Consider the following 12,719-nt stretch of genomic DNA (forward strand, 5'->3'; position numbering starts at 1 on the left):
GACAGACCTCATATATTCCAGGATCTTTACTTTTGGCTATAAATTTACTCAAATCAATAAGGAAATACAACAACATTGAACATTTTCTCTAATCTGTCCAATATTTATCCTAATAAAACTTAAATGTACTATGATTAACTTTTTATATCTTGAAATGTTAATTCTTCTAGCATATACTTTGATTTTTTGTGGACCCAGATTTAGCTGAGTCAACAACACTGTAATTTATGTGTAATTTTTATAGTTGCATTAGTTTGTGCTGAAGTGTGTATATCAAATGGCATTCTCAATATAGAATATCTGTATGAATTTTAGTCTGTTTAATCTAGGGATAGCATATCCATTTTACATTGTCTGCCAACTACTCATATTTAGTAAGAATTATTGGGAGACTGGATAGAAAAGAACTCCGAGAACGATCAAAGCACAGTGGCAATAACTGTAATGGAAATGTCCATCAGGGGAAGGATGCAGAAAAGGAACCTGTGCCAGGTGTTTTCATTCCAGACTTAGAGTTTCATTTTTATAGACTATTGTATAGCCCAGCATCAGGTAGTTAGTTGTCTTTTACAAATAATAGCAGATGGTATAGATGAAATTCATCCTGCCTGTGAATAAACACAAAAACTCTTGTACCATACCCTCTAGGTTTGAAGTGTCATTCATTTTTCTTAATTAAACTATCATTGTTAGGAAGCATCAAAAGAACTCTGAAAGTGAGGGTTTCATCACAGAGAGCAAACACTACGGAAAGCAAAAAGCCTATCATTGCAAGGTTATCAGCCCCCAACAAAGTTATAAAATAAAGAATCAGCATAATACCAAGTGGCGACAGAGGGGAAGTCATGGACTGAAGAGTCTTCTATTTTTTTTCAAAATTAATGATAACTACACAAAACCCAAATATACTATTCATCTATTCTTTCAGTTTTAATTTAAAAAATGGTTAGTGAAAAATAAACTGATCCTTAGAAAATTAGGTCACGTGTTTTATGAAGTATCTCTTCATACAGTATACCTTCAACCAGTGAATATCAGTAACAGAGGAATACTTCTGAGAAGGAAGAGATAGTGATCGACTCTTTGAAAATGTTCCCGCTCTGTGCACTTTTTGTTTCTAGTAAGACCTCTCTGAGCACTTCTCTTAAAGCACTGTCCCTAGCTGAACTCCCTTCCATCCCACTGGCAGAAATGAAGATTTTTCCTTATTAAGGTGCCTAACAAACTTTATAGATTATGCTATTAAAGCAAATGTAATATGGTCTTCTAATTATTTGATTACATTATGATAGTCCCACTAGAGCTTAATTCTTAGAGGCTAAACTTGTTTCTTAATCATCTTTTTGGTTTTCATTGCATGAAATAATGCTTTTTACAAGGTGGGCCTGCCCTTAATAAATCTATTTCAGTGAGTAAATGTATTTAATAGTATTACTGTTAAGGAGAAGAAAAAGTGAACTTGACAGACTTAAGTTGAGGGGGCAGAATTTCCAAAAGCAGTAGGTGCCATTTTTCAGAAGGTAAAAAATAGCACAGAAGTTAGACAGGAAGTCAAAGGAAAGCAGTGTGGACTTGGGGAAATGGGTCTATACTATGACAAAAGCAGAAAAAAATAGCAAGAATTAAATAAAAATTATATTAAAAAAAATAAAAAAATAAAAATAATTTATTTCTATACAGTTTCTGTTGACTGTAATTCCTTTCTTACAGGAGGAGATAGTAACAAGCATTGAAGAAAATTAGAAAAATAGAATCAGCATAAATAATAACACAGCATGTACCTTGCCCTTTACATATACTATCATATTAAATACTAACAGCACTGTGAATTTGGTATTTCTATTTCTTTTTCTTATTATAGCTAAAGAAATAGTCACCAAAATATTTTTTCTCAAAGGCCCTAGTCAGTACGTGGCAGTATCAGTATTTAGACCCATCTGTCTTACTAAACAGGCTCGGAATTAAGATGGAGTAGGAACCCAACTACAGAAATTAGTGTTCAGGTAGTATTGGGACTGCTCTACTGAAACAGCTTTACAATGTTTCTTGGTTTTAAGTATCTTCTTAAGTCCTTTTGACTTAGGTAGGTTTATTTTATTATATTTTATTTATTTATCTTTAGAGGGAAGGAGAGAAGGAGAGAAATATCGATGTATGGTTGCCTCTCGTGAGTCCCCTGCTGGGAACTGGCCTGCAACCCAGGCATGTGCCCTGACTGGGAATCAAACCATGATCCTGTCGTTCGCAGGCCCCCGCTCAATCCACTAACTTACACCAGCCAGGGCTGACTTAGGTAGTTTTATGCTTTAAAGTTGACTATGTGTCTTTTGGCTGATTCACATACAAAATTCCATTTCCTCCCATGATAAAATATTTTTTGAGAGTGATGCAAATTATTTTGTGGAAGTGTCAGTGTGGTAGCAAGCTCAGGCTTTGAAATCATGCAGAATGGGTTTAAATTTGACATCCTCATCACACTCCATTCACTGCTGGCAGAAATCTCTCCATGGATTCTAACATTTCTGCACATCTTGTGCTTATGCTCTTTGTACCACACAATGCCTACTGAGATGTTCATATAACAGATAGACTCGAAGAAAAGAAATAGTGCCTTCCAGCACACCAAAGGGCAAGTTAGCTTACAAACTTGGAAGACAGATACGGTCTCCCTCCAGAGCAAAAGGGAGGTGTGCCCACTGTGAAGGATTTGATTTCCCTAAGTTCATGATTCCTCTCCTATTATACCACCTACTACATATGAAGACATCTCACATTCTTCATGTCATTCTATGAGAATTGGGGCTAGCAGAACTGGCACAAATGTTGATACATTAACTCCTACACTCTGTGAATAATGAACTGTCTTTTGTTCCTGACCCAAATGCCTTGTGTCTTCTTATCACCATGTAAGTAACTGTGGCAGAGAAACTTATTAACTTGCAAGTTAAGTTAAATCTCATGCTCCTTATAGTTCTTGACACTGAGTAACCTTGAGCAATACTTTTACTTTTTTGAGCTTCAGTTTCTTATTGTGAAATTTTAAAATGATTATGCTTATAATTTCTTAGTATACTATAAGTGCTCAAATAATGGTAGTTAATAGTCATGGAAATAGTACCATCAGTAGCAAAAGAAACAGTAGGAATAACAGTAATAGCAATAATAGTACTAGTAATAATCAGTAATAGCAGTATTAGTACCAGTAGTGGTAACACTAGCAGCAGCAGCAACAGAGGCAAAGGGAGATAATATTGAAAGAATATCTTATATGGCAGATATTTTACCAAGTGGGAGTTATAGGTTATCTATTTAATCTTCAACAAATACACAGATCAGTTTTTCCTCTCACTGGTTAAATGAGATAATTTCACAGAGCTGATGATTTGCCTAAGGTAACTCACATGGTAATTGTGGAATCCAGGATAAGAAGCTAGCTGTGTCTGATTTCCAGTGATTTTTCCTGCATGCATCTGTGGCCACATGTTTGAACTAGGCAGTTGGTCATTCTTATTCACATCAGTACAGGATGAAGGAATTACAGAAGCAGATGTCAAAAGATAAATGATACATCTTTTTTTTTTTTAGAAAAGTGAAGCCCAGAGAGAGAGAGCAGTGTGTCTCCAGAATTTCTGTGAGCATGATTCACCCATGAATTCAGCTAATGTTGAACACATTCTATCTTCTAGTCTCTGTATGTTTTTTTTATTGTAAATGATTTTTTGAGAGAGAGAGAGAGGGAGAGAGAGATTGTTTTTTCCACTTATTTGTGCATTCATTGATGGATTCTTGTATTGTGTCTTGACTGGAGGTCAAACCCACAACCTTGGTGTATTGGGATGACACTCTTAACTAAATGAGCTACCCAGCCAGAGCCCAGTCTCTGTCCTTTAAAATTATGTCCACATTACCAAATTATTGTGTTTCCCCATAATACCAGTAATGTTTATCAGCATTGGTAATAAAGTATACAGCATTCTTAACTTCACAACTGCCCATGCTAAGTTCTCTACCAGAAATCTTTAAAAGATTCACAGATCCAGTCAATAAATTCAAAGTTAAGAAAAGGTCTGTGGCTTTGACAACCTCATAAAATTTCTAAACATAGTAAACTCCATGTTTTTCTAATATAAATAAGAAGATACACACATAAACAATGCATGCATAAATATGTACATAAATATAAAATATATTTTAATTTTTCACTTCACAAATAAAGTCACATTTTAGCTAACATTTTTCTAAACTTGTCATGTAGTATATGGCATATATGTAATTTTTAAGTTTCATAGATTACAAAAGAAACAACTGTCAAACACCAATCATGTTTTGCAAATATACTACCTGATTACAACTTCTTCTTTTAAAATATTTTCATTGTGTCCAATATACAGTCAGCATAAAAAATACACATTATATTCCTCCTTACCTCTGCAGATGGGAACTGGAAAATCCCATGATGCTGTATTAACAGAATTGGCTATACAGGTGAGTTGAGGGTGGCCATCAAGGATGTATCCAGTTACACAGTTGTAGCGGATCTTGTCCCCAACGTCAAACCTTGTACCATATAATACTCCTTTGGGTGGGACTCCTGGATTTCCACAAGAGCTACTCTGCAACTCTGTAGAAGACAGAGAAAGGGTAGTTTATAGTTATTTAGTATTTTAATATATATATATGTATGTATTAATGTTTGAGATTTATAAACATGTAGATACAGTTGTATTCTATCCTTTGAAGGAGGTCACAAAAATGTTTTCCACTTAAATACATGTAACAGAAAAAAAGTGAGAACTAAATTTTACTGAACAAACCTTATTTTTTGTGCTAAAAAATTTACATACTTTATATGAGGTTGGTCCGAAAAGTGTCTAGCCATATATACAAAATAGAAACATTTACTAAAGAAGATATAAGATACAGGAAACACTGTACATAGGACAATGATACCTCAGTCCCCTTCAAAGCAGGCACCATGGGAACCTAAAATAGTTCTCTCAGAGTCTCTTCTACTATTCAAAACACTCGGCAAATTCCTTTGTTGAAATCACCATCAGCTGCCCCATTGCATTTTCCCGAATTTTATCAATGGTCTTAAATCTCTTCCCTTTCAAAGGTAATTTTAGTTTTGAGAAAAGCCAGAAGTCTCAGGGTGCCAAATCTCTCTGTTGGGAGGCTGAGTAACCTGAGTGACTTGACGTTCCTCCAGAAAACTGCACAGGACACGGTGCATGAGTGGTCCATTGTCATGATCAAGCTGCCCATCACCAGCTGTCCATAGCTTTGTGAATCACCCAAATAGTTTCAGTAGGGGAATGTTCAAACTTAACACAAAATTTGATGCAGATTCTTTTTTCCACTCAGTCATTCTGAATGCAGTAGTCACACATTACACATGCTCATCCAGTGATGTCTACCACCCCCAGTTACTAGTACAGTGAAGTCATCACTGTTCATGAATGCACGTTCCAGTCCACTCTCCTTGGCTGGCAAGTTACATGTCAATGTCACACAAACTGTCCTCATTAAATTAACAATGGCTGGACTTTTTCCAGCAGACCTCATATCATTTAATCTTTGTAGGAATTCTAAAAGCAGTATTACTTATACTGTACAGATGAGTAAAACAGATTAATACAATTTACATGGCTTCTTAAAAGTTACATTCTACTAACATAGTAATAAGCAAATCAGTTTTATTGATATGTTCCACATTATTCTGATGTTTGTACTTAACCCTATAATATGAGCATTCATTTGAAAATAATAGACATTTGAATGAAAATTCTTTCTCATGTAAATGAGAAAAATTTAATGCTGTAAAATAGATGTAGTTTTGAAGTTAGAGATTGGGCTACAGTGCCATCTGTCATTGTTTAACCTTGAAAATATAATAAAAACTACAATAAGTATATAAACTTGTGAAGTTTTAATTAGGTCAATACAAAATGTCTGATATATTAGAATATTTTACCTAGTGCCTTATTTTAGTTCATGCTAAAAAGTATATAAGTATATAAATGTGAGATTTAAAAAAATACTTATTTTAGAGAAAAATTCATTTCACTTTATATTTAAAAAAAGTGAAAAAAATCATAGAAATAACAGAACTTACAGAGTTTAATGAGGTTAGGGGAAATTTTTTTCTTATATTATTTTTTAAATTTGGTATTTATAAACATCCTATTATATCACTTTCATTTTCATGCTATAAATAATAATAGGAGTACAAAAAGTAATTCATTTGTGGGCTAAAACTGAACTCCAGTTTGAGTAAAGCCTATAATTCAATTAATAGTACTATGCAAATGTTAATTTTCTAGTTTTGACTTTAATACATATGGCTACATATGTGATAAATACTAAGGAAAGCTGGATAAAAATATATGAGAAATCTGAACTGTTTTCACAAATTAATGAAAATCGGAAATTACAGCAAAATAAAAAGCTAAAAAAGACATTTCAAGGCAAAATGAAGTATACTTCCATTTTGTTCGATAGTTATCCCATTTGCACAGTTATAAAATTTCATGCAGTCTCATTTTATATAAGCCAAATAGTAATAAACAACTTTATATTGAAAATATCAATAACTTTATTACATAAACAGCACAATAAAAAATGTTTTATACTATGAAGTGGCTTTACAAAAGTGATGTCATGTATGAATAATAAGTGTATGTAGAAATGAAATTTTACATTTTTATCTATGAGGCCTATTGAAAGTGTTTCAAATCTAGAAAAGTAAAGCATGTAACTAATATCAATTAAATACCAATGGTTTTTATAAACAGAATGCAATTACCTTAAGCTTCCTCAGCACTTAATGAAATCATAAACTAATATTTTAAATATCAGTAACCAAGGTTAATCATCTGCAATATTTCACTTTCCTATATTTCTCAGGCTTATGCTACTAGTTAATTTTTTGTAAAGTTCAAAACATATTTATTGTCTATTAATTTTGAGCAATTCTTTAAAAATACAATTCAACATGAATAGTTAATTTTTAAATAGCCAATTTTTGAGAACTTATTTGATTAATAGATGAGATAAGTCTGCAGGAAATGATGAAGTTAATAAGTTTTGATAAATTGAATACGAATTCAATCCTTTGAATATAATATTAATAAAGGAAATACTTTTAATGAAACTATCACTTGTGGCCTTAGAATCCATCCACTCCTTTCCCTCCCACTCCCTAAAAATAATTAAGGTCAGGACTTCAATTATCATAAAGTTATATAGTTAGGAGAAAAAGCAATCTCCAAATTATTTCACAGGAAGCAGTTTGGCATAGAAATAACAGGAAAGAGACAGAGGAAAGCTCTAAATAATTATATTCAGATTTAACCTGGACTTAAATGAACAAATAAGTACTACCCAGAACAAAGTACCTAAAGCAAAAATGGACCACCAATGAAGTGAATCAATGAATTAATAATAACACTAGTTAAAATCTTAATAAATTACCCAATCTATCCCCTGCTTGGTGGCTGAATTGCTTCTAAACCAATAGATTAGAATTCAGGCTGTTTCAAATGAAACTAAAAGAAGATAATTCAAAAAAGATAATTCCTGCTCTGATTGCTCTTGTTTTTGACCTTCATTAAGTAAGAACAACTATACTTCATCCTCTGTAGATTGAAGACAGTTATTAAAACACTTCACAATGAGGTTTAATAGATTCCCATTCTATATACACTACTCATGGATTCTATTTTTTGTCCTTTTCCATCCTTTAATTTGGGACTTCTCTTTAGGATCTCTATGTCTATTTTAAAATGCAGTGCCAAGAAGGATGTGTTATTAACTAAAAGAATTATATAACCAACCATCAAAATATGCTTTATTCTGATTGAACATTCACTTTTTGTTCTTGATTTTTTTTAAAAAATAGATAATGCTGAATATTTACTTTCTTAAACTAATTTAGCTTTTTTATTAATACGAGTTTCAGACACTAAATTAGACTAATTTTTGGCGTTGTATCTACTAGCTATGAAGAATTTGAATTTCATATGTGAGGCAGAGAGAGACAATTACTATAGGATTTCACTGTTATGTAGAATCTAATGAATAAAATAAACAAACAGAATAGACACAGACGCATAGATACACAGATCAGACTGAAAGAGGGCAGGGGCATTGGGGGACTGGGTGAAAAAAGTGAAGGGATTAAGCAGTACAAATTGGTCGTGACAGAGCAGTCACAGAGATGTACACTGCAGGATAAGAAATCTACTCAATAGTGTGGTGACACCTATACGCGCGGCCAGGTGGGTGTTTGAGGAAGCAGGGGGACCACTCTGTGGTACTGTACTGTGAAGTACGTGATTTTATAACTGCTTTGTTGAACATTGGAAACTAATACAGAGTAATATTGAATGTAAGTTGTAATTGAAAAATTGATTAAACAAATAAATAAAATTTGAATTTCAGGGCAAAATGAAGACATATGCTATGTTCAGTACTAAGCAAATTATAAACTATTATTTAAATTACATAATAATTTATTTATTCTTTTATTTAATTCTTGTTCAAGTACAGTTTTCTGTCTTATATTCCCAGCTCTGCACCCCCCAGTGCTCCCTGCCTCCCTCTCATTTCCACCCTCCACCTTAGTTATTTTCCATGTGTCCTTTATACTTGTTCATGTGAGTCCTTCCCCTTTTTCCCTGAAATTCTCTCCCTTCTCCCCTCTGGTCCCTGTCAGTCTGTTCTGTATTTCAGTGTCTTTGGTCATATTTTGCTTGCTTGTTTGTTTTGTTGTTTAGATTCCTGTTAAAGGTGAGATCATGTGGTATTTGTCTTTCACTGCCTGGCTTATTTCACTCAGCATAATGCTTTCCAGTTCCATCCATGATGTTGCAAAGGGTAGGAGCTCCTTCTTTCTTTCTGCTGCATAGAATTCCATTGTGTAAATGTACCATAGTTTTTTGATCCAGTCACTTACCAATGGGCATCTAGGTTGCTTCCAACTCTTGGCTATTATAAATTGTGCTGCTATGAACATCAGGGTGCATAGGTTCTTTTGGATTGGTGTTTCAGGGTTCTTAGGATATACTAACAGTGGAATTTCTGGGTTAAAAGGCACATTCATTTTTAGTTTTCTTAGAAAATTCCATACTGTTTTCCATAGTGGTTGTACCAGTCTGCAATCCCACCAACAGTGAACTAGGGTCCCCTTTTCCCCACAAACTCTCCAGCACTTGTTTGTTTCTTTGTTTATGATGGCCATTCTGACTGGTGTAAAGTGGTATCTCATTGTGGTTTTAATTTGCATCTCTCTGATAGCTAGCGATATCGAGCATCTTTTCCTGTGTACTGATATGTCCCCGAGAGCAAGGGACATAAAGGAAAGAATAAACAAATGGGGTCTCATCAAAATTAAATGTTTCTGCATGGCTAAGGAAAACAGTATCAAGATAAAAAGAGAACCAACTGTTTGGGAAAACATATTTGCCAATGATACCTCAGACAAAGGTTTAATCTCTAAAATAGACAAAGAACTGACATGACTCCACTCAAAGAAGACAAACAACCCAATTAAAAAATGGGCAAAGGACTTGAACAGACACTTCTCCAAGGAGGACATACAGAGGATCCAGAGATACATTAAATAATAATTAAATGCTTAGTGTAAATGATGTAATGTAAATATGCATATTATTTACAATAAATAATATTTTTAATTATTATACAATTACCCTTAAGGAAAATAGAGATTTAAGGAATAAAATCAATATTTCTTGTTTTATCCATCACATGCACCTGCAAAATAATAAGATTGCACTTGTCATTCCAATTCATTTCTGAAGCAGATAATTACATATAAAAGTAGAAATGCCAAACAGACTGTTTTAATATATCAATCAAAGATGCCACTAATATATCAATCAAATTTTAGGTGGTTAAACTAAAACAATTATGCAATCCTGACAAACTCTATCTGACATTCATTCCATAATTCAAGTACTGAGTTGGGGTTGGAGGAGGGTGCTGGGCATGGGGGAAGCACTGCAAGTTATTTTCACCACACTGTTGCTGAGCACTGGTCAGTTTTTAAATGCAAAAAAGAATATATAAAAGAAACTCCTCTTATACTACAGCCTTATATGAATTAATTCTTGAAATCTATCTAATGAGACAAAGTGTGTAGATGGAACAGAAATACTTAGAGTGGACAGTTTAGAATTGAGATCAGTGGAAAATGTGTCTGAAGACATTACATTCAAAACATGTCTCTGTTGATTAGGTTCTATGTATAGGTGAGATCATATGGTATCTGTCCCTCACCACCTGGCTTATTTCATTTAGCACAATGCTCTCCATTCCATCCATGGTGACACAAAGGGTGGGGACTCCTTCTTTCTTTCTGCTGCATAGTATTCCATTGTGTAAATGTACCACAGTTTTTTAATCCATTCATTTACTGATGGGCACTTAGGTTGCTTCCAGCACTTGACAAAACAAACAAGTAAAATATAACCAGAGACAGTGAAATTAAAAACAATCTGATAGTAACCAAATGGAAGGTAGGAGGGAATAATGGGGGAAAAGGAAGGAAGGGTTTTCAGGAACACCTAAATAAATCACATGGACAAAACCAAGGAGGGGTGGGAGCAGGGGAGGGTGGTGGAAATGGGTGGGGTGTGGGAAAGTGGTGGGGGGTAAATGCAGACAACTGTACTTGAACAACAATAAAACAATTAAAAGCATATGTCTCTGAATAGGGTAGAGAACCTTTAGGTCAGTTTACTGCTCTATCCACAACAAATGATTAAGTAAATTAAAATTCATCTTTTTTTACTGAAAATATATGCATTTTATTTATTCTCTCTTCTCAGAGATATTGAATTTATCAGCAAATACGATGATGGCATTTCAGCAACATAAACTATTTTAGAGTATGAAATATTGATTATGCAGCAAAAAATTACTTGGAAAAGATCCAAGAAAAGCAAAAACTCAGTTGCATTACAGAGTCGAGAGTTTAACGACACTCGTCAGTGTTAGTGGAAAGGAAACACAATTCATTAAAAACTCTTGAAGGTTATTACGAATGTTCCTCTGTGAGGTGCACAAGCTAAAGCAACACCACCTTTTCCTGCATCCTAAGAGTTCACAGTTTAGGAAAGTCAGTCATCTCAATGTGATTGTTGAGAACAGCTCTGAGCCATTCCCTGTCCTAGGCACATAGACGTTCATATTCCCAATTACATCTCACGACACACTCAACAACATGCATGGTTTCCTCATTGCGCAGAAATGGAGCTCGAGAGTGAGATAAATTACATAATTTCCTCAAGGCCATCCAACTAATAAATAGAAGACTTGTTCAAGCTTAGATGTCTCACACTTAAAAGTCTCGGACTGTCTTACAATTGCATGCTGTTATCCATGAAAAGTGGGTATTATTGTCACAGATGTTTACTTAGCAGCTACTATGGGCAATGCTCTGAACACACAGATTTGCGTATGACACACGAGACCCTGCCCTCATGGAGTTTGTTGCCTGGTGTTGACAATAGCGATACCAAATTAATTACAGAATATTAATTTTAGTGTGCCTAATAAAATAAACTAACATACATGCTATAATGAAAGTATATGATTGAGAAAACTTAATTAGTCTTGATTAAGAGGAGGTCTGAAAAGAATCACTTGATGAAGTAACATTTAAATTGAGATCAGAAATAGGATAAGGAGTTGGATAAAAAAGAGAAGAGTTAGCAAGTATTTTCAAAGTTTTAAAATGTAAGAATCAATGTACTATAATAATTATTGGACTTAGCAAGGTGGCGAATATAGGTTCTACGAATGCAATAGGGTAGAAACTGGAGTGGGGCAAAGAGTGGAAGAAAGATAGGCTCACATAGTGAATGTATGAGCTATGCATAGGCTCCCAAATAGAAAGGGGGGCTATTGAAGTCATCGCATTTTGTTTGTTTGTTCCTTTTTTAGAGAAACACGGTAAACTCTTCAGAAAAGAATAACTGACAATAAATAATTGAAATCCATTCTAAAGAAATATGCGCCGGGGTTTTCCTAATTATGTATGGTATATGCTATGTAAATTCACAAACTTATTGCTAGAATAATATTGAACGTGAATGATTATTGAAAAGATTCCCCAAAATAAATTTTAAAATAAAGAGTAGCCAAAATAATATATGCATGTTAAATATGAGAATATCAAATAGGGCTGTTGATATGATTATAAAAATAATACATGCAATTAACCTATATGCTAAGCAAGCTCTCTCTACACACAGGATATTATGATTTCAACAAATTGCAGCTCTATTATTATTACAATTAATTTTGCATTTGAGATATCTAAATTGGGTGTGATTAAGTTATGATCTACTAGATGTAGGGTCATGTCTTCACTAAATGCTTATGTTATGTCATCCCTGCTGTCTTAAAAAGTTAGTCAAAAATAGTAATTTAGTCAAGGGTAAAATTCAATTAAACTTCTCTAAGTCATAAAAGAAATTCAAGAAATAATCTCAACTCCTCTATTACTTGGTACCATTTATCAAGCACTATGCCAGGCACAATGATTATAAAAAGATATGAGTTCAGAGTAGTTTTTTTTAAGAAAAATAAATTGTTTAAAAGTAAAATGTAAATCCTGAAAGAGTATATAGAAAGAACTATAGGGGAAATGGTTTTCACCATGTTTTCCTTTAAGGAATTCAGTAAAAGTCTAC

At 33.7% G+C, this 12,719-nt stretch overlaps 1 protein-coding gene across 3 annotated transcripts in view; it reads right to left on the bottom strand.

Moving 5' to 3' along the window:
- CSMD3 (CUB and Sushi multiple domains 3) overlaps positions 1 to 12,719 on the bottom strand; it is a 935,029-nt gene that overhangs the window by 716,286 nt on the left and 206,024 nt on the right. For all 3 annotated transcript variants that reach the window (XM_037048422.1, XM_037048421.1, XM_037048420.1), the window contains exon 4: positions 4,427 to 4,621. In XM_037048422.1, coding sequence (XP_036904317.1) covers positions 4,427 to 4,621 — 195 coding nt within the window. The remainder of the gene's footprint in view (positions 1 to 4,426; positions 4,622 to 12,719) is intronic.

This window comes from Sturnira hondurensis, unplaced genomic scaffold (assembly GCF_014824575.4).
Source record: "Sturnira hondurensis isolate 20B ecotype Veracruz unplaced genomic scaffold, ASM1482457v3 Scaffold0006413, whole genome shotgun sequence".
Classification (NCBI taxonomy): domain Eukaryota; kingdom Metazoa; phylum Chordata; class Mammalia; order Chiroptera; family Phyllostomidae; genus Sturnira; species Sturnira hondurensis.